This window comes from Triticum aestivum, chromosome 4A, assembly GCF_018294505.1.
Source record: "Triticum aestivum cultivar Chinese Spring chromosome 4A, IWGSC CS RefSeq v2.1, whole genome shotgun sequence".
Taxonomy (NCBI): domain Eukaryota; kingdom Viridiplantae; phylum Streptophyta; class Magnoliopsida; order Poales; family Poaceae; genus Triticum; species Triticum aestivum.
In genome coordinates, this window is record NC_057803.1 from 437,201,767 (window position 1) to 437,223,739 (window position 21,973).

The 21,973-nt window shown below is 49.1% G+C and overlaps 1 protein-coding gene across 1 annotated transcript; it reads left to right on the forward strand.

Annotated features, from left to right (window-relative positions):
* Positions 1-8,211: 8,211 nt before the first annotated feature.
* Positions 8,212-21,816, forward strand: LOC123086237 (importin beta-like SAD2 homolog). Its single transcript, XM_044507957.1, has 21 exons — positions 8,212-8,451; positions 8,710-8,882; positions 8,983-9,153; positions 9,681-9,791; positions 9,875-9,952; positions 10,271-10,461; positions 10,535-10,595; positions 10,737-10,811; positions 10,894-10,971; positions 11,052-11,114; positions 11,185-11,268; positions 15,097-15,254; positions 15,409-15,448; positions 15,576-15,716; positions 15,848-15,967; positions 16,052-16,270; positions 19,879-20,052; positions 20,151-20,832; positions 20,941-21,143; positions 21,224-21,356; positions 21,467-21,816. The coding sequence occupies exons 1-21, from the start codon at positions 8,277-8,279 to the stop codon at positions 21,628-21,630; spliced, it is 3,294 nt and encodes a 1,097-aa protein (XP_044363892.1). The 5' UTR covers positions 8,212-8,276; the 3' UTR covers positions 21,631-21,816.
* Positions 21,817-21,973: the final 157 nt, after the last annotated feature.

The following is a 21,973-nucleotide window of genomic DNA, read 5'->3' on the forward strand; positions in this document are numbered from 1 at the left end:
GGAGGACGTTCCTTGTTGGAACATCTTTTATTTACTTGTTGGGATATCATTATATTGCTATGTTATCTTAATGCATCCATATACTTGGTAAAGGGTTGTCGGAGTAATCGACCACGGGTACCCCGAGGACGGCAAGACGATATTTCAAGACATCGGGGCTAGCAAAGCCCCTCAGTCCGACTGCCCGGCTGCTCCTGCCGGCTCCCCGTCCAATTGCTCTGCCCAGCCGGCTACCGACTACGCCAACTAGCCGGCTGCCGACTGCAGCCCGACTCGACATCGACGAGACACCGACGAGACAGATGTACCCGAACACTATTCGCGCGTCATCTCAGCCATCATGTATAGTGTCACTTGTCCCCTGGCACTATTTATGAAGTGACCCAGGGAACAAGGATGACACCCACCATGCCTTTGCCCATGCCACTAGCTACCTAGCTACCATACCTACATAGCTTACATACTAAGCTACCTCACACTATAAAAGGAGGCCTCATCCATCCATCCAGGAGGATGGACACTCTCAGGGCCACATTCATTTGGCCACAAGGCCACTCACGGCCACAAGCCATGGCCACACATGGCCACTAGAGCTGGCCATACGCATGCATATACTAGATCAGATGCACTTGGCACTGATCCCAGATACAGCTCCAGGAGCACTTTGTACTGCCCGATGTACACCCCAGATAGATACCCTCAGACATGCAGCAGTAGGAGTATTATCTCTCCGGAGAGCTCTGAAGCTGGGTAAACCTCCGCGTGCTACTCGCATACCCGCTCCCGGTCCTATCAGCAGCAGACTTACCCACACACTAAGCCCTTGTGGCATCTGTCTACTCGCAAGCCCCCCGTGAGAAATATCACGACAGTTGGCGTCCACCGTGGTGTGGTACTACTATTATGCTACCACGCTGCTGCTGGTTTCGCTGTCCGGGCGGGACCATCTTCATCTCCCCCGCCGCGGCGTCGCGCCGTCTCTCCGGCAGCGCTCGGGGGCTCGACTTCGACCCGCCCCTGGAGCGGCCGTGCAGGACGGCACGCCCTCGTCCTCGCCGTCGGCCTCTTCGTCATCACCGTTGCGATGCCGGCCGTCAGTCCGTGCGCGCGCCACGCACAGGGCCTCGCTTCGGTCGGCCGTGTCCATCCACATGCCGCTCGTGTCGGCTCCCCTCCGCACTGCGCCTTGCTCTGGCCGGAACACGCCTTCGCTCCTCCATACACGCTAGCCAGCAAGCCAAACACTGCCTATACACTATCCAATATCCACTACAACACGAGTGTGCGAAGCGTGCAAGCAAACAAGCACCCTGGCACCTCGATTGATTCTATATAGCTAGCTAGCTCTACGTACTTATGTATACTTGCTACTGCTATCTCACTTTTGCGTCGCCGCGTCGCCCCGCTCCGGGCCTCCGCCCGCACGCGGTTTTGCCCGCGCTCGTCCTCATCTCAGGCAGAGGCTCGCGCTGCTCGCCAGCCCGCTCCGCTGTAGCCGCGCGCCTCTGTCTCCGTGGCCGCTCGTCCGCGCCCCCGCGCGTGCCTTCTCCTCTGCGCTGCTCCGCATCTGGTGCGACTTCCAGTGGTCTGCGCGCTCGCGTGCTGCAGCTCCTCGCGCGCGGCTCGCCTCCGCGACAGCACCACCCGGGCCGAGCCTCTTTTCCGCGCTCGTGCGGGCGTCCACCGTGCCGTTCCGCTAGCCACCCGGGTCAACGCACCCCGGCCGGCTCCGCCCGCCTCTGCTCCAACCTCCCGCGAGCCGGCCTCCCCCGCGCCGGCTGCTCCTCCGCCCGTCGCCGGCTGCCCCGGGCCGGCTCCGCTCGTCGCCGGCTCCCCTGACCACGCTGCCGCGCGTCCGCCCCGCACCAGCTCCCGTGGTGCCGCCTGCCGCGGCCGGCTGCCCTGGCACCTCCGCCCTGCGCCGGTTCCCGCGTCGCCGCCTGCCGTTCGCCTGCTGGACACGGCCGGCTCCTGCGTCCGCCTGCTGGCCCCGGCCGGCTCCTACCCTGTGCGCCCACCAGGTTGCCGCCCCGCGCCTCCGGTTCCTCCTACGAACGCACCCGCCTGTCGGCCCGGTGCCCCGCCTCCTTCCGGCCAGCTCTGTTCGCTGCTCCGGCCACCTTCGACTTTGCCTCACGCGCGCCCCGTGCCAGCTCCGCCTCGCCGCTGCTGGCCGGCTCCGCTTCGCCGAGCCACTTCCTGCGCCGCCCCTATGGGTTCTCGAGCAGCCGGCCTCCGCCCCACTCCGGCTGCGTCCGGCCTTTGCTGCCGCCGCGGTCGGCATCCGGCGCCTCCGCGCACCCGGCCCAGGCCGGCTCCAGATAGCCGACTCGCTGCCCTGCCTTCGGCCGCGCCTGGCGCCCCAGTCGGCCCCTACTGTTCCTTGCTGCAGTCTGCTGCCGGTTGGGAGAAAGAAAAATAAGTAAGAAGAGGCCGATTGCAAAGAAAAGTAAGAGGTCCGGCTGACCGAGTTAACAGCCGGTTGCTACAAAAAAAGGGGAAGGAAAAAGTCCAAGGGTCGGCTGCTTGCATAGAGCCGGTTGGAGAAAAATCCGCGGGCCGGCTTCTCGTGAAAAAAGAAAGAGAGAGGCTGGCTGGGATAGAAAGAAAGAGGCCGAGTGCCCAATCCGTCCGAGAAAAAGGCTGTGTAATAAAATAAAATATGTGTGTGCATCCGACTGCCCACATCCGGCTAAAAAAGAAAAGGCCGGGTGCCCACGGCCGGCTGATTAAAAAGAGAGAGAGAGAGAAAATAAAAGAGAAGGAGGATTCGACTTCGCAGACTGTGGTCCAGCCGTCCGCTTCGGTCAACAGCCCGCGTTGCCGCTGGGCTGGCTGGTTCGTCTACCCGCTTCGCTGCCTGGCAGACCGACGAGTCGGTCCGTCTGAGCACAGCCGGCTGACGAGAAAAAGAGAAAACAAAGTAGTCGCTGAGAGACCCGGCCCGACTGCTCAGCAGTCGGCCTGAATCTCGGGGGCTACACCCAGCGGGTGCGCTGACGCGCCCCCGCGAAGAAGAAGACAAAATAGTCACCGGGAGATCCGGCCCAACTGCTCAGCAGTCGGCTCGAATCTCGGGGGCTACACCCAGCGGGTGCGCTGGCGCGCCCCCGCGAAGATTGCAGACAAGAGAAGAGTTTTGTCCGGCTCCCCCAGCCGGCAGAAAAGAAGAAAAAGGACGTTGCAAGACGCCTCGCCGCCTGGCCGGTCGAGCCTGACTGGCCGGAACCCCCCTTCGAGCACCCGGGGGCTCGAAGGCTACACCCAGCGGGTGCGCCGACGCGCTCCGCGAGCGCCGAGTCGTGCCGGCTGTTTTCGACGACCGCGACTACACAAAAATCAATGTAAGCTCCTCACCCGCATATTTTTTGCATCACGCAAGCACGGATAACCTCGAGCGATGCTCGGCAGGCCATCTCCGCATTTTATTACAGTTGCATCACTATTCGCCCCGGCGTCAGCCAGAGTTGGCCCGGGGGCTAGCCGCTTGGCCTGAGACGTTTGTTCCCGCGGACGGCTTAGTAGCGTGCGCAGTACCAAAGGCTCACTCTTAGTCACAGACCGCAGAGCGGCTGTCCGGCTAGCAAGGGTGAATGCTGGAGGCCACCCATGCGAAAAACGTCCGGGAAGAAAAACGGTTCGGGCGACCCGGCCGTTTTCCTTTACAAGTATCTACTCGGTTGAATCTGCTCCTAGACTCTGAGTACTGTACACTCCACTTCGCGGCCCACTCTTAGCCACAAACCGCAGAGCGGCTGTCCGGCAAGCAAGAGCACAAGCCAAAAAACGGAGGGAACACGAAAAAGATTAAGGGGGCTCGGACGAAACCGAGTCGGCACCCTCCGTATAAAACTTGCAGTGCTAAAAGCAAACATTTGATATATCCGATGGACTAAATTTGTCTTTTTTCATGATCATCTCCATGAACACTCGCCAAAAAACCTCCGCCCAACTTTGCCAAGTTGCCCGGAGGCTTGGGGGCTACTGTCGGAGTAATCGACCACGGGTACCCCAAGGACGGCAAGACGATATTTCAAGACATCGGGGCTAGCAAAGCCCCTCAGTCCGACTGCCCGGCTGCTCCTGCCGGCTCCCCGTCCGATTGCTCTGCCCAGCCGGCTACCGACTACTCCAACCAGTCGACTACCGACTGCGCCAACCAGCCGGCTGCCGACTTCAGCCCGACTTGACATCAACGAGACACCGACGAGACAGATGTACCCGAACACTATTCGCGCGTCATCTCAGCCATCATGTATAGTGTCACTTGTCCCCTGGCACTATTTATGAAGTGACCCAGGGGACAAGGATGACACCCACCATGCCTTTGCCCATGCCACTAGCTACCTAGCTACCATACCTACATAGCTTACATACTAAGCTACCTCACACTATAAAAGGAGGCCTCATCCATCCATCCAGGAGGATGGACACTCTCACGGCCACATTCATTTGGCCACAAGGCCACTCACGGCCACAAGCCATGGCCACACATGGCCACTAGAGCCGGCCATACGCATGCATATACTAGATCAGATGCACTTGGCACTGATCCCAGATACAGCTCCAGGAGCACTTTGTACTGCCCGATGTACACCCCAGATAGATACACTCAGACATGCAGCAGTAGGAGTATTATCTCTCCGGAGAGCTCCGAAGCTGGGTAAACCTCCGCGTGCTACTCGCATACCCGCTCCCGGTCCTATCAGCAGCAGTCTTACCCACACACTAAGCCCTTGTGGCATCTGTCTACTCGCAAGCCCCCCGTGAGAAATACCACGACAAGGGTGGAAGGCTCGGCCTCTCGCCTAGTGTTTTGTTCCACTCTTGCCGCCCTAGTTTCCGTCATATCGGTGTTATGTTCCCGGTTTTTGTGTTCCTTACGCGGTTGGGTTATAATGGGAACCCCTTGATAGTTCGCCTTGATTAAAGCTTTTCCAGCAATGCCCAACATTGGTCTTACCATTCGCCACCTAGCCTTTTCTTTCCCTTGGGTTCTACAGACTCAAGGGTCATCTTACTTTACCCCCCCCCCCCCCGGGCCAGTGCTCCTCTGAGTGTTGGTCCCACCGAGCGATGTCCGGGGCTACCAGGGGCAACTCTGGGCTGGCCTACCCGACGTCTGGCTCATCTGAGTGTGCCCTGAGAAAGAGATATGTGCATCTCCTATCGGGATTTGTCGGCACATTCGGGCGGTGTTGCTGGTCTTGTTTTAACCTGTCGAAGTGTCTTGAATTACCGAGATACCGAGTCTGATCGGAATGTCTTGGGAGGAGGTCTATTCCTTCGTTGACCGTGAGAGCTTGTCATGGGCTAAGTTGGGACTCCCCTGCAGGGATTGAACTTTCGAAAGCCATGCTCGTGGTTATGGGCAGATGGGAATTTGTTAATGTCCGGTTGTAGATAACTTGAACCTTAACTTAATTAAAATGAATCAACCGAGTGTGTTACCGTGATGGCCTCTTCTCGGCGGGGTCCGGGAAGTGGACACGGTGTTGGAGTAATGTTTGCGCAGGTTGATCTCTAGTTTCTTGCCCGCGCTTTGCCTCCTCTTCTCGCTCTCTTTTGCGAATAAGTTAGCCACCATACTTTCTAGTCTCTTGTTGCAGCTCCACTCATATTTTACCTTGCCATACCTATAAGCTTAAATAGTCTTGATCGCGAGGGTGCGAGATTGCTGAGTCCCTGTGGCTCACAGATTACTATTACACCAGATGCAGGGCCTGATGATTCCGCTCCAGGAGACGCGTACGAGCTCAAGTGGGAGTTCGACGAAGACTCTCAACGATACTACGTTTCCTTTCCCGATGATCAGTAGTGGTGCCCAGCTGGGGGTGATTGGGACCGTGTCGCATGTTGGGTTCTCTTTATTTTGGCGTCGTAGTCGGGCCATGAGTGTTTGGATGATGTAATGTTATTTATGTACTTGGTTGACGTGGCGAGTGTAAGCCAACTATGTTATCTCCCCTTTTAATATTATTACATGGGATGTTGTGAAGATTGCCTAATTTGCGACATATGCCTTCAATGCGATTATGTCTCTAAGTCGTGTCTCGACACGTGGGAGCTATAGTCGCATCAAGGGGGTTACACTTCCTCAAAAGCGAAGTGATAACCATAGGGATGGATGATCACGAAGGTCGGAGAGTCGCAAACTTGCTCAATTGTAAGATTGGGAAGTTTCCGATCAAATACTTGGGACTACCGATAAACCACAAAAACTTGACGATTGCCGACTGGGCGCCACTTTACGACAAAGTGGTGAACCGGGTTAGTCCGTGGAGAGGTAGGTTCATGTCCTCTGCTGCTAGGTTAATTTTGACCAATTCTAGCTTATCCTCCTTGCCTATCTTTACGATGGGTATGTTCCTCCTAGCAGATGGAGTGCATGCCATGCTTGACACGCCTCACGCGCGGTTCTTTTGGGAAGGAACTGGGATAAAGCGCAAATACCATCTGGTTAAGTGGGCTGCGGTCTGTCGCTCTAAGAAGTTCGGAGGTCTGGGGATCATGAATTCGAAGCTGATGAACGTTGCACTACTTACCAAATGGTGGTGGCGCCTTGCCCAAAACGAGAAGGGTCTCTGGGCTGATATTCTCTGGGCCAAGTATTTTCCGGATGGCAACCTCTTTAAGGCCAAGACCAAAGGATCGTCCTTTTGGAATGGCATTCAAGCGGTAAGGCCAGCGTTTGCGGTTGGGGCCCAGTTTGCAGTCAACAACGGCAAGTCCACGCATTTTTGGTTGGATTGCCGGAAGGGTCAAACTCCGTTGTGGCAGGCCTACCCGCAGCTGTACCAGCTTGCCACGGACACGCACATTATGGTCGCTCACACTCTCAGAGTGCACCCCCCGGCGATCTCCTTCTTCAGACCTCTGGAAGTGGGAGAGGCGACGGCTTGGGAGGCATTGGTAGTTGAGCTCGAGGGATGGAGTCTCAGCCACGATCAAGATCAGATTGATTGGAAGCTTACGACTTCTCGTAAATTCTCGGTGAAATCCTTATACGAGAAGCTTACGGAGGGGAATGGGCTTGATATGGCCAGGGGGTTGTGGAAGGCTGGCATTCCCCTCAAAATCAAGATATTTTTGTGGTAAATGTTCCGCAACCGTCTTCCAACCTCGGATAATGTGGCCAAACGCAACGGGCCGGCGAACGGGACATGCGCCATCTGCGGTCTTGGGGAGGACGCTAACCATGTCTTCTTCAAGTGCTGCCTTGCTAGATTTGCGTGGAGCGCTGTTAGGGATACATTTAAGCAGAATTGGAACCCGCATAATAGCTCGGACCTTCTTTCTTTGTTAATCGCATAGAGGGGTGCGAATGCGCGTGTGGTGTGGCGCTTCGTTGGGGCGCTATTTTGGTCCATTTGGACTGTGAGGAACAAAATTACTATCGAACATAAATTCCCTGCTCACCCAGCTGAGATTCTTTTCAAATGTCATATTTTCCTACAGGCTTGGGCGCCATTGGGGAAGCAGCGTGACGAGGGGCGCATGAACGAGATCATGGAGCAGATCAAAGCATGCACGACAAGAGCAAGACTTCAAGATTCGTCAGATTGAGCTTTTGCGTCTAGTATCTTTATGGTTATGTGCTTTTAGTGTCCTTGTGAACTTTAGTACTCTACTTTGCCGGGACTGCGAGCCCGCTGAACTTATGTGTCATGTTGTTACGAATTATGACTGGTTTGGATGCTGCCTTGTGGCTTTATTAATTTAAAGCCGGACGCTTCGTGCGTCTTCGTTTAAAAAAAAAAGACATGCACCTACTGATCCCGCGATATCTCCCGTAGACATACCTCCACATGCTCTCTGACAATACTAGACGCAGTCTAAGCGGGAAGAACCTTATTCTATCTTCAGAAAATCACACAAACGCTAATAAAATTTGAAGAAGCACCTAAAAATGAAAGCAATCCTTGGCAGTTTTTTGTTGTTGGCAGTTGATTGAGCTACCTGATGAAATTGTTATTTGGCGCCGTCTTGATTGTCCCATCCCCTGCCGGCTGCCCTATTGCTTTCATTATTTGGTGAATAAGTCGAATATGTTTGAAAAAAAAGACAAGTCGAAAACTCTGAAAAAACTTTGAGCTAGTGTCGGTCTCCGCCTCCACTCTCGAGTGATCTTGTGTTCCTCATCAGGAAAAAAAAAAGAGTGCTCCTGTGTACTCCGCGGAATGCAACTTTTCCCGCCATATATTCCATCCCCCTCTCGTTTCTCTTGGTCAAAAGGCGGGAAGAGGCAAAGGACTTCCTAGGGTTTACTGTGCTCAATGGAGGTCGACGCCGCCTACCCCGCCGCCGCCACTGGTGATGAGCTCCGGCGGCTCCTCACCGCCACCCTCAGCGCCGACAAAGCGTCCGTGGACGCCGCCACCGCCGGCCTCGACCGGATCTCCGCGGCCGGCGACCCCAGCTTCCCCATCGCCCTCCTCGCCGTCGCCGCAGGTACCCTGCCTCATACCACTCCAGTAGATCTCGTGCCCTCGTGCAGGCTTAGTTGCGCGCGATTTTGCGGTAGCCCATGGCTCTTTGCTGCTGGGGAATTCAGCGGCAGCGTCGCGGCGCTTCATTTCAAGGCGCTTGATTGAGCGATACATCAGGAATTTTGGTTGCGCGCCCGTCGCTCTGGCGATGCCACAAGCATGCTTTAGCTATGAAGTGAGTTTGATGGCTGTATTCGGATTATTCGAATTGCGGTTGTAGGGGATGGTGATCAAGGGACAAGAATAGCTGCTGCGACTTACTTGAAGAATTTCGTCCGGCGCAACAGGGAAGGGGGGCTCTCGTCGTCCGATCTCTACAGGGAGTTTCGCGACCAGCTCGCGCAGGCTCTGCTTCGAGTGGAACCTGCAATTCTTCGAGTGCTGATTGAAGTTGTATGCGCAGATGTGCCCCTGTATCTCCAAATATTACATGCTGCATCATCCGTAAGGTTGTTTCTTAACTGCTTATGACGCTACCGTTTGTTGCTGGCAGTTTGGCCAAGTCGTGGAGAAAGATTTTGTCAAGGAGAATTCGTGGCCTCAACTTGTGCCTCAGTTGAAGCTGGTGATCCAGAGCAGCGATGCAATTAGTCCAGGCCAGCATCCTGAGTGGAAAACCATTAATGCTCTCACGGTACTCCAGGCCATCCTTCGCCCCTTTCAGGTATATTTCAATTTCCAAGGACGAGCGCTACATATTTACATGTGCTTTGCACTTGTCCAACATGTTTCTGAAATCCAACCTCTTACCCTCTGGGTTTCTCTCAAGAAGAATGCACACTTACTCTGGCTTCAGAGCATTTTGCCCCCTGCATTCTAAATAACAGGAACATTCCTGTTTCAGAATTACTCTGCCCACCTTATCTGTATAAAGAACTAAAACAGAAAGTTAACCTCCCTCTGTTGTTTGTTTCTTTTAGGAACTTATTTTCTCTGGGATTTCCTGTTCAAAATGCGCAGCCATTGTTTGACAATTCAACCCACTAGAGAATACTTTACTTTCATGACTTCCTGAATCAATTTCTGGACTTCATCATCAGCGTGCCTGTATGACATATCAACTTCTACTTGAGAGTTGTGCCCCATTTGGATCTCTTTAGTTAGATTATTTGATAATGATTTAACACCCGTCAATAAAACATATATATTAATGAAACCAATGTTTCTTACCTAACCGTGTTTATTTTACAGTATTTCTTGAACCCGAAAGTTGTAAAGGAGCCTGTTCCAGAGCAGTTGGAGCAAATCGCAGCTGAGATTCTTGTACCACTGCAAGTGACATTCCACCACTTTGCTGACAAGGTCCTTCGCTAATGCACTCTGATGTTCTCCAAAGATTATACGCACCCTGATCTTTGTTGACTATTTTATGGTGTGTGCAACAGGTTCTACTACCGCAGGATGGGAATAAGCTGGCATATGAGCAGCTCCTACTTATCACATGCAAGTGCATGTATTTCACTGTAAGTCCTGTTTCTGTTTCCTCTTTGTGATGTATTAACAGTATAAATATCACATACTGAAAACATATGAAATGAAAGGGTAGGCTGAATACTAAATAGCGTATATTTGTTGAACAAAGCTCAAAACAATATTTTCTTTTTTGTTTAGGCAATGTGAGAATGCTGTGCATACCTAGTCCATTCTTTTGCTTCCCAGTGCTGTGCTTGCCCTGTATATTTACATTGTCATAGTGCTACGTGATAGACTTCTTTTTGGCATGCTTGGTTGATTGGCTGTTAACTTCCTATAATGTGTGACTAATTATGGTACTCCTGCAGGTGAGGTCATACATGCCATCTGGGGTGAAGCAGATCCTGCCTTCCCTTTGCAAAGACATGTTCCGTGTACTGGATTCATTGGATTTCAACAGTCCTCCTGAAGATTCAGCTACAGCAAGGCTCAAGATTGCAAAAAGATGTCTTATTATATTTTGCACACTTGTTACTCGTCACAGGAAACATGCTGATAAGTATGTACATTTGTCTCTGCTGTTGTTCTTTTCTAGTATATTTTCCAGAATGCTTACTCTTCATTGTTCTCAGCCAGATGCTACATATTGTCAACTGCGTAATCAGAATATCAAAACAAAGCATTCATTTAAGTGTAAGTTCTATAGTGCCGAAGACCAAGTATTATGAGCCTGTAACATTTTCTAGATTATTGAATGGTGTGATGGGCATTGTTATCATTATTGATTATTGTATTTGATAAGATTCTGAATTACAAATGAATAAATGATTGCAGAAACTCAATTCTCTCTCGGACCGGATTTTTTCATTAACATTTGACGTGATTTCCCGTGTATTGGAGACAGGCCCTGTAAGTGTACACCAAGTAATTTGACTGCATTGTCGGAACAGAAATGTTTGAACTTGATGGCCATGTGTTCTCTTGGTTGCAGGGATGGCGTCTTGTTTCACCCCATTTTTCTTCACTTATGGATTCAGCAATTTTTCCAGCATTAGCATTAAATGAAAAGGTTAGCTCCCTACCTTTTTGTTGATAAATAACATCTTTCCAATATGTACTTATTTTGACCCAACTTTACATGTTACTTAGGATATAGCTGACTGGGAGGAGGATACCGACGAGTATATGCGGAAGAATCTTCCCTCTGAACTTGTAAATACATGATTCCACATTACTCGTTTATCTCTTGTGTTCATGTTGTCTGACTGATTTTTTTTGGCAGGATGACATTTCAGGGTGGGCTGAGGATTTATTTACTGCTAGGAAAAGTGCCATCAATTTACTTGGTGTTCTAGCCCTCTCAAAGGTTGTAATTTTCTTCCCTTTTTTCGGGAAATAGAAACTTTTATTAATTCTTTGCCATGTATCTAGGTGATACAAGAACAATAGAGTTGGGCCTCTGGCCTCTGCATCATAAACACACACAGCGAAATATGCACAAGCACACGCAGGGGAACAAACCTGGTAAAAGTATAAGTTGCTAGAGATAACATTTTTTTTTGGAAAAGGAGGTTTGGAAAAGGAGGCTCACCTCTGGCCTCTGCATCTGAAAGATGCATGCGGCCATAAAAACAACACAATCATAATGCGTCTGGAAGGCTCAAGATGCCACAGTATGGAGATTAGGCCGCTGCTGGGAGAACGGGTCACTGACAACCTGCTGCAACTATGTGCATGCCACTATCAGAAACTCTTGGTTTTTCTGTCACTGAAGAATTGACCAGGAACGGAGCCAGCTTGTCTTGTACATATGCACATAATTTGCACACGGGAGTTAATGTTCCTTTTTATCAGAAACAATATCACTACGACTAAGCAATAGTGATCAACATAGAGCACCTGCTCCAAGTAGTACCATATCCGGCAATTTTTTTGAGAGCCCCCTCAACCAATTATTAAACATATTAGCAACGGCTCGAGGAGGTGATGGTTGGATGCTACGCTACACGGCTCTAGCAAAATGACAATTGAAAAACAGATTCTGAATAGATTCATCATGGTTACAGAAGCTACACCTTGGACTCCCTTGCCAATATCGTTTAAGAAGATTATCTTTTAGCTAGTATATGACGCCCTTGCGCATATACCACAAAAAAATCTTGGATTTTGAAAAGATTTTTATTTTCTGTAGTAGCTTATTTTTCATTGGAATATCGGATTGCAACAACGATATATACATCAAATTGATGGATATTGACCATTTTCATGCAAATTCCCTCTAAAAACTGTCTCAGTCATCTAAGTATTTTTCTTTCATAGTGCACTGATGCACATAATATCTGTTAGAATAAATCCAAGGCACTCCGTCGATCATTCGAGGACCAAGCAATCACACGAGCACGACACCGAGATTTGTTAACGAGATTCACCGATATGGCTACATCCCCGGGGCTTGACTATGGACGCTCCTCCCCATGACACCACTACAATACCGCACACGGTTGCCCTGGACACCGGCACATGCCGCCGGCTTCCCCTGCGTTCCGATGCTATTATGTTGGCATAGGTTACATCGTGTGTCTACCCCTGCTATATAAGAGAGGCCTAGGATATAAGTGCCCTACTAGGACACGATTCCACATCCTATCTAAACACAATATTACTCAGAGTCCAACTGTAACCTACCTTGTACACAATATTCGACACAACTCTAACAAACTCCACCTTGGCGAATATTCTTCACCACTTTGAATTCGTTAATGCGTCAAACTTCCATGTACATTGGACTTGAGCTTATCCCATGAGCACCGCTGCTACTCCAAAGACTCCATATGACTCCACCTGCAACTTGTAGTCCCTTCTTTTTTTGACCACAGTCAACACTCGAGCAAAATTAAGTTCCTCTTTACTCTAGTCTGTGCTCCCAACTTCCAGAGTATCCGTCCAACGCCATCACACACTGATCACTGACCTGCGTGTAAGTGAATAACTCACATATTGAGTGTCACACATAAGAGTTACCTGAACTCAATATCACCGCTCCTTTCTTGACCGCCTATCTGAAAGTTGAAGGAATTTCACCATTGCTTGTAGTCACCCTGAGTCAAATTCGCAGTTGTCTCATCACATGTATGACCACCAGAGCCCTGGCCCGTCTCCATGTCCCGTGCGTACCGCACGCCTCGCCGCTATTACCGCGTCGAGCCTCCGCTGTCCTGGTTGAGTCTCAAGGGTCGTGAAACCACACCACTCAACCCCCATTGCAGAGTCCCACCGATCACCACCGACCGATGACGAGTTTCACACTTCCATCAGACCATTGGGCTCCAGTCCGAACTACATGTCACTCGCTTTTCCCGCTGAATAGGCTTCGATTCTCTGGATCCTTACACCGTAGCCCCTCAATCCAACTCCTCCTTCAACATGACTCCATGGTAGATGATCAGTCCACCCTCGCGCCCCGTCGACTTCAAGCTCTCATGTGCGCACCGTCTTGAATCAACCCCGCACCATAGTCTTGTCGAAGCCGCCAAGCCCTCAGGATTGCGCCACGTGTTTCCACGTCCCAGAAGTCGGTCACCATCAGCATCACGCTCCTACGTCGTCGTCGCCGATCCCATCACCATCTTCTGTACCAACCGACTCGCGTCGATCCGTCAGACTGTTCAGGACAACTGCCCTAATTGTCTGACCCGAGCCGACATTTCTGACTGCAACCATCTGCAACTCCTCACAGTCCTCATCGTCCGTCTGGCTTGACATCCAACAACGCCTTCAAGCATCTCTCTTGTGCCAACAAATTTTCATCCTTGTCTGTCATAACCCAAAGTTTTCAGTTCTGCCAAACCTCTCCACCTCAAATCTGATACTTGTTGGCACCAGATTCTTTGTATGACTAACCCTGTGAAAAAAACAACTGAGCTTCCTTCCACGATGCCAAAGTACACGAAGCAAACCTATGTGCTCGCGTCCCAGTAGTAGTAGCAATTTTACGTGGCGTAGCTCCTGGCTCAATCCCAATGCTAGCTTGCTTTGTCTCCTAATGGATTTTTCTTGGATCTGCTTAGGCTGCCTTGATGTTGCATATCTCTGGCTCGGAACGAGGAGAATCTCCTCCAGGGACTCCGTCCCTTTTCTTTTTGTCCATAACAAATCCTACGATGCTGTTTTGCTGTACAACCTGAGTTGCGATTCCATGAGCACAACGTGCGTACCACACACCACCTTCGGCCTGCCCGGCCACAACACGCCACCTGGGCCTGGCATAGGGCTAGGCCAGCCACGTGCACCTTCCAGGACTCTCCAAGCGCTGCGCCGAGCGCTCTGCCGTGTTGTGCATGCATTACGCCGCCGCCGCTCAAACGGATCGAGCCGCCTGATCCGATTCCACCCGCAACTCGCCGAGATTGCTCTTCGCCTGATTTCTTCCAATCGATCTCAACCGTGCAACACTTATTTCTTTACGCAATTTCCGTGTAGACGATACCGATCTAAAATCAAGCCGTCCACTCAATCAACATGATCCGCCTTGATCTCAAACCTTGCTCATGCTACCACTTGTTAGAATAAATCCGAGGCACTCCGTCGATCATCCGAGGACCAAGCAATCACACGAGCACGACACCGAGATTTGTTAACGAGGTTCACCGATATGGCTACATCCCATGACACCACTACAATACCACACACAGTTGCCCTGGACACCGGCACATGCCGCCGGCTTCCCCTGCGTTCCGGTGCTATTATGTTGGCATAGGTTACATCGTGTGTCTACCCCTGCTATGTAAGAGAGGCCTAGGATATAAGTGTCCTACTAGGACACGATTCCACATCCTATCTAAACACAATACTACTCAGAGTCCAACTGTAACCTACCTTGTACACAATATTCGACACAACTCTAACAATATCCTTTAGGCACACCAGGTCATTGTTTTAGATTAGATTGTTATATCAGAGTGTGTGACTTCATATTGTTAGGCTGATTCCTTGTATAGACAATTACAAGTCAGTTCAGCATCTGAAACTATTATTTCGTGCATATATATGCATTTTAAATGCTTTCAGCGATTGCATTGCACAAGCTACAAAGTTCATGCATTTTTCTGTTTCTTTTGAATCCAGGGAACTAATTAAATTAAAACAAGACTTGCATGGGTGTTTTACTTATACTAACACATGTTTCTTGTTTCAGGGCCCACCCGTTGTATCTGCAGCTTCCAAACGCAAGAAGGGTGACAAAAGCAAAGGAAAAGGAGGAAGCTGCATTGGGGAGCTATTGGTCATCCCATTCCTGTCAAAATTTCCTGTACCTTCTCATGGAGAAGATGCGTCATCAAAGGCAGTGCAGAAGTAAGATCACATGGCTTATTTATTTTGGCCCTTAAGAAAGGATTGTGGAAATCTAGACATATCTGTGCCACATGCATACATGTGGACTCTGGACTATTTGCTTTTCTATTGTTTCATACTTATGAAATAGTCACTTTACTGTCATTCATTTCAGTTATTTTGGTGTCCTAATGGCATATGGAGGCCTCCAAGATGTAAGAATGTTCTCTGATAAGATGTGTATTTTCTGAACCTCTCTTCCTACGAGAGACACAGCCCCTGGTTCCATTATCCTCTGAACTTATATTAGAGTAGTTGCTGATTTATTAACCCATTTTGCAGTTTCTGAGTGAGAGGAAAGATTTGGCGGTTACTTTGATCAGGAATCGGATTCTTCCATTGTATTATTTAGATCCGTGTAGTCCATATTTGATATCTACTGCAAACTGGATTATAGGGCAGCTTGCCCTGTGCCTACCAGAGGTACATCCTTTCATTGTGTTCATCCTTGCATCATGTTGTAGGATGGGCTAGTTAACACACGAGACTTCATCACTGTATTTCATTATATCATCATATATTTAATTTCTGATTCCTTTTTTGCTTATCTGCAGGCTATGTGCACGGATATTTATAATTCTTTAATGAAGGCATTAAGCATGGAAGATGCCGAGGATGTAACTTGTTATCCGGTTCGTGCTTCTGCTTCTGGTGCTATTGCAGAACTCATTGAGGTAAGAGTTGACATGGTATTGTCAATGGAATCTACTTGTCGCCTGTAAATATGCCACTGACATATTTTTGTGTGCCTTTTGTAGAATGGTTATGCTCCGCCTGACTGGGTTGCCCTTTTGCAAGTTGTTGTGAAAAGGATAAGCGCTGAAGATGAAAACGAGTCTGCTCTTTTGTTTCAGCTTCTGGGAACAATAGTCGATGCTGGCCAAGAGAAAGTTGTGGCTCACATTCCTGGCACTGTCTCTAACGTTGCCAATACTATTATAAATCTACTGCCCCCTGTACCAGATCCATGGCCTCAGGTAATATTGCTTTATTCATTTCTCAGATTTCCACGGTCAACACTTTCATGCTTTCTGCAGACAATACAGGCACAATAGTACTCACTACTATCATTTTCACATACTAGTGGGTGAGGCTCAAGGATTAGAGCCTAAGTCCACTCAGTGGCCTTGTTTCTTAATACAATGTGTTCCCTCCGTCCGGAAATACTTGTCTTAGAAATGATTGAAAATGGATGTATATATAACTAAAATAAGTCTAGATACAACCATTTATACAACAACAACAACAACAACAAAGCCTTTAGTCCCAAACAAGTTGGGGTAGGCTAGAGGTGAAACCCATAAGATCTCGCAACCAACTCATGGCTCTGGCACATGGATAGCAAGCTTCCACGCACCCCTGTCCATAGCTAGCTCTTTGGTGATACTCCAATCCTTCAGGTCTCTCTTAACGGACTCCTCCCATGTCAAATTCGGTCTACCCCGCCCTCTCTTGACATTCTCCGCACGCTTTAGCCGTCCGCTATGCACTGGAGTTTCTGGAGGCCTGCGCTGAGTATGCCCAAACCATCTCAGACGATGTTGGACAAGCTTCTCCTCAATTGGTGCTACCCCAACTCTATCTCGTATATCATCATTCCGGACTCGATCCTTCCTTGTGTGGCCACACATCCATCTCAACATACGCATCTCCGCCACACCTAACTGTTGAACATGTCGCCTTTTAGTCGGCCAACACTCCGCGCCATACAACATTGCGGGTCGAACCGCTGTCCTGTAGAACTTGCCTTTTAGCTTTTGTGGCACTCTCTTGTCACAGAGAATGCCAGAAGCTTGGCGCCACTTCATCCATCCGGCTTTGATTCGATGGTTCACATCTTCATCAATACCCCCATCCTCCTGCAACATTGACCCTAAATACCGAAAGGTGTCCTTCTGATGTACCACCTGGCCATCAAGGCTAACCTCCTCCTCCTCACACCTAGTAGTACTGAAACCGCACATCATGTACTCGGTTTTAGTTCTACTAAGCCTAAACCCTTTCGATTCCAAGGTTTGTCTCCATAACTCTAACTTCCTATTTACCCCCGTCCGACTATCGTCAACTAGCACCACATCATCCGCAAAGAGCATACACCATGGGATATCTCCTTGTATATCCCTTGTGACCTCATCCATCACCAATGCAAAAAGATAAGGGCTCAAAGCTGACCCCTGATGCAGTCCTATCTTAATCGGGAAGTCATCGGTGTCGACATCACTTGTTCGAACACTTGTCACAACATTATCGTACATGTCCTTGATGAGGGTAATGTACTTTGCTGGGACTTTGTGTTTCTCCAAGGCCCACCACATGACATTCCGCGGTATCTTATCATAGGCCTTCTCCAAGTCAATGAACACCATATGCAAGTCCTTCTTTTGCTCCCTATATCTCTCCATAAGTTGTCGTACCAAGAAAATGGCTTCCATGGTCGACCTCCCAGGCATGAAACCAAACTGATTTTTGGTCACGCTTGTCATTCTTCTTAAGCGGTGCTCAATGACTCTCTCCCATAGCTTCATTGTATGGCTCATCAGCTTAATTCCACGGTAATTAGTACAACTCTGAACATCCCCCTTGTTCTTGAAGATTGGTACTAATATACTCCGTCTCCATTCTTCTGGCATCTTGTTTGCCCGAAAAATGAGGTTGAAAAGCTTGGTTAGCCATACTATTGCTATGTCCCCGAGACCTTTCCACACCTCAATGGGGATACAATCAGGGCCCATTGCCTTGCCTCCTTTCATCCTTTTTAAAGCCTCCTTCACCTCAGACTCCTGGATTCGCCGCACAAAACGCATGTTGGTCTCATCAAAGGAGTCGTCTAGTTCAATGGTAGAACTCTCATTCTCCCCATTGAACAGCTTGTCGAAGTACTCCCGCCATCTATGCTTAATCTCCTCGTCCTTCACCAAGAGTTGGCCTGCTCCGTCCTTGATGCATTTGACTTGGCCAATGTCCCTCGTCTTCCTCTCTCGGATCTTGGCCATCTTATAGATGTCCCTTTCACCTTCCTTCGTGCCTAACCGTTGGTAGAGGTCCTCATATGCCCGACCCCTTGCTTCACCAACAGCTCGCTTTGCGGCCTTCTTCGCCATCTTGTACTTCTCTATGTTGTCTGCACTCCTATCCAGGTATAGGCGTCTGAAGCAATCTTTCTTCTCTTTAATCGCCTTCTGGACGTCATCATTCCACCACCAGGTATCCTTATCTTCGCTTCTCCTTCCCCTGGACACTCCAAACTCCTCCGAGGCCACCTTACGAATGCAAGTCGCCATCTTCATCCACACATTGTCCGCATCCCCTCCTTCCTCCCAAGGGCCCTCCTTAATGACCCTCTCCTTGAACACCTGAGCTACCTCCCCCTTGAGCTTCCACCACTTCGTTCTAGCGACTTTGGCACGCTTATCCCGCTGGACACGAATCCGAAAGCGGAAGTCAGCAACCACCAGCTTATGCTGGGGTACAACACTCTCTCCGGGTATCACCTTACAGTCTAGGCACGCATGCCTATCTTCTCTTCTCGAGAGGATGAAATCAATCTGGCTAGAGTGTTGGCCGCTACTAAAAGTCACCAGATGTGATTCTCTCTTTCTAAAGAGGGTGTTAGCTACAATCATGTTGTAGGCTAGAGCAAAGCTTAAGACATCTTCTCCTTCTTGATTCCTGATGCCATGGCCAAAGCCCCCATGCGCCCCTTCAAAACCTGTGTTAGATGTACCCACGTGGCCATTGAGGTCTCCTCCTATGAAGAGCTTCTCATCAATCGGTACACTCCTAACCATCTCTTCCAGGCCTTCCCAGAACTCCCTCTTGGTGTTCTCATTGTGGCCTACTTGCGGTGCATACGCGCTGATAACATTGAGAACCAAGTCCTCAACTACCAGCTTGACCAAGATAATCCGGTCCCCACGTCTCTTGACGTCTACCACTCCATACTTGAGGCTCTTGTTGATCAAGATGCCTACGCCATTTCTGTTTGCAGCCGTCCCCGTGTACCACAGCTTGAAGCCGGTATCCTCCACCTCCTTCGCCTTCTGTCCTCTCCATTTGTTTCTTGGACGCAAAGGATATCAACACCTCTCCTCACCGCTGCATCAACTAGCTCCCGAAGCTTCCCTGTCAGAGACCCTACGTTCCAGCTACCTAAGCAAATCCCCCTAGGCTCGGCTAGCTTCCTTACCCTTCGCACCCGTCGAGTCAAATGCTAAGACCCTTGCTCATTTTCCACTACACCCGGGCGCCGATGTAGCGTGCCACTAAGGATGCGACGACCCGATCCTCGCTCACTTGCCACCGTATCCGGATCAAGATACGGCGCGCCACTTGGGGGGTGACGGCCCGGCCCTTGCCCACTTTATAGGACAAGTATTTCTGGACGGAGGGAGTAACATATAACAAAGATTATAAACCTGGTGTGGAACTACTGATAGATTTTTTCTGAAGGAAATACATGTTTGCATGTTGCTATGGATGTCTGTTCTTTTAACCCACCGTTTTGTCTCTAGTATCCCTCATTAACTAATCCCTAGAGGGAAAATCCTAATAGCTCTAACTGGTTTACATGTACGTATTGTTGTAGGTTGTCGAACAGGGTTTTGCTGCACTGGTAGCTATGGTTCAAGCTTGGGATAGCTCTGCACCAGATGAAAACAAGGAACATGAGAAGAGTGCGTGGCAATTAGGCCAGACTGCTATCACTCAAACTTTTTCAACAGTATTACAAAAAGCTTGGCTGTTGCCAGTTGAACAGATGGTATGTTGGCAAAGTGGAAGTCAAGTTCGCTATCTAGTGATGTCTGTAGGTGGCTGTGCAATAAAATCTGTCTGACTGTTTGTTGACGTTCATTTCAGGAGCCGACTTTAGATTCTGCACTGCCACCACCTTCATGTGTAAATGATGCATCCGTGTTGCTTGAATTCATCCTGAGGTCTATTACTTCTATGGAAGAAATCACACACATGAAGGTCTTTGAGCTAGTAGTTATATGGGCAGACATCATTGCATACTGGGACTCTTGGGAGGAGGAGGAGGATCAAGGAGTTTTCAACGCAATCAAAGAAGCTGTCAGTTTCCATCAAAGATTTGACTCCTCTGGTTTCTTTCTGAAGATGCTTCCTTCCCAATCTGCAAATGGATCACAAAGTTCAGTCATTAGTCGGGTTTCTAGTTTTGTGACCAGGGCCATTGCAGCCTACCCCTCTGCAACATGGAGGGCATGCTCATGCATCCATACACTATTGCATGCTCCAGATTTTTCCTTGGGAGCAGAAGATACTAGAATGACTCTTGCTGTAACCTTTGGGGAAGCAACATTTTCCTATTTCAAGGGTGTATCTGACAGCCCTGCTGGGATATGGAAGCCACTACTCTTGGCCATTTCTTCATGCTACATTTGCTATCCAGATGCTATTCAGCAAGTTTTATGCAAGGATGATGGCAATGGTTATACAGCATGGGCATCTGCACTGGCACAAGTCTCAAGTAGCTCGTTTACTCCTGGGCTCTCGTCTGAATCTGAGATCAAACTGGCCAGTAAGTAACTATATATCTATTGATCATTACAGTTTGAGTCTTGTTGATGTGTGCTTTCTTGACTAAGAAAGATGTGTCATCTTATTACTGCTTGCAATCACCATGCAGTATTAACATTAGCAACTGTGATTGAGCGACTGCTGGCCCTTTCCATGGGTGGCACCAAGGTGTTGCAAGACTGCTATACATCATTGATGGAGTCCTGCATTCATCTCAAGGACGTTCAAGAGGACGGGGACGATGGTGATGGTGGTGGAGCAGAAGATCTTGATGACGACGATGATGAGGAAGACACCGATGACGATGATGAGGTAATGTACCATAGAACCGTGTTTTCTATATTCTCTCTAAGCTCAAACACATTGCTTGAAGATCGTGAGCATGCAATCAGGATTCGGAGGATGATGATGTGCGAGAAGAGACGGAAGAGGAATTCCTTGCAAGATATGCTGCTGCTGCTGGCGAGTCAATCGAGGTTGTTGAGGAAGGAGACATAGATGAAGAAACCCAAGACATTGAACTGGGTGAACTTCTGGAACCATTTTATTTATCTGATATTTACGCAAAATAGTTTTTCTTCTGATATTAACCTCAAATGGTTGTTTTTGAACATTTGTTTCTGGGGCTAATGCAGGTTCCCTGGACGAAATGGACATACAACAAGTGGTTCTTTCACTGATTCAGAAACATACTGCTCTCCTCCAAGCGCAGGTTTTGCCAGATGACCTAATTGAGAGAATTGCAGAAACATTTCCTGAATATGAGCAGCTGTTGCATGCTCACCAACTTAGGTGTTAGACTTGTGCAGATTTTCTTTTCCAAACATGTTTTCTATGCTAGCTTTGCGGCTTTTATTAGCTTTATTTTGTTTGTCGTTCTTTTTGGATACTCTGCTTGTTCTTTGTGCTCGTGTATGAAATGATGGACTACAATGTGTTACTGGGGTTTCACACTTTTGGTGGATGAAAAATATCATTTGTTTTATCGTGTGACTCAATGGTGCAATATTTATCATTTTTTATCCAGTGAGCTGTATATTTTTCTGACCCACTTACTCCTAGGGTCTCAACTTTAATATTTAGCCTGCCTTTTGGCTAAAAACTTTAATATAACCAAACTGTTGAAATTGTTCACTAGTTTG

Coding starts and splice junctions, on each gene's coding strand:
- LOC123086237 (XM_044507957.1), top strand. CDS start 8,277: ATGGAGGTCGACGCCGCCTACCCCGCCGCCGCCACTGGTGATGAGCTC. Junction 10,596..10,736: donor AACAAAGCATTCATTTAAGT/GTAAGTTCTATA, acceptor AAATGATTGCAG/AAACTCAATTCTCTCTCGGA. Junction 21,144..21,223: donor ACACCGATGACGATGATGAG/GTAATGTACCAT, acceptor GCATGCAATCAG/GATTCGGAGGATGATGATGT.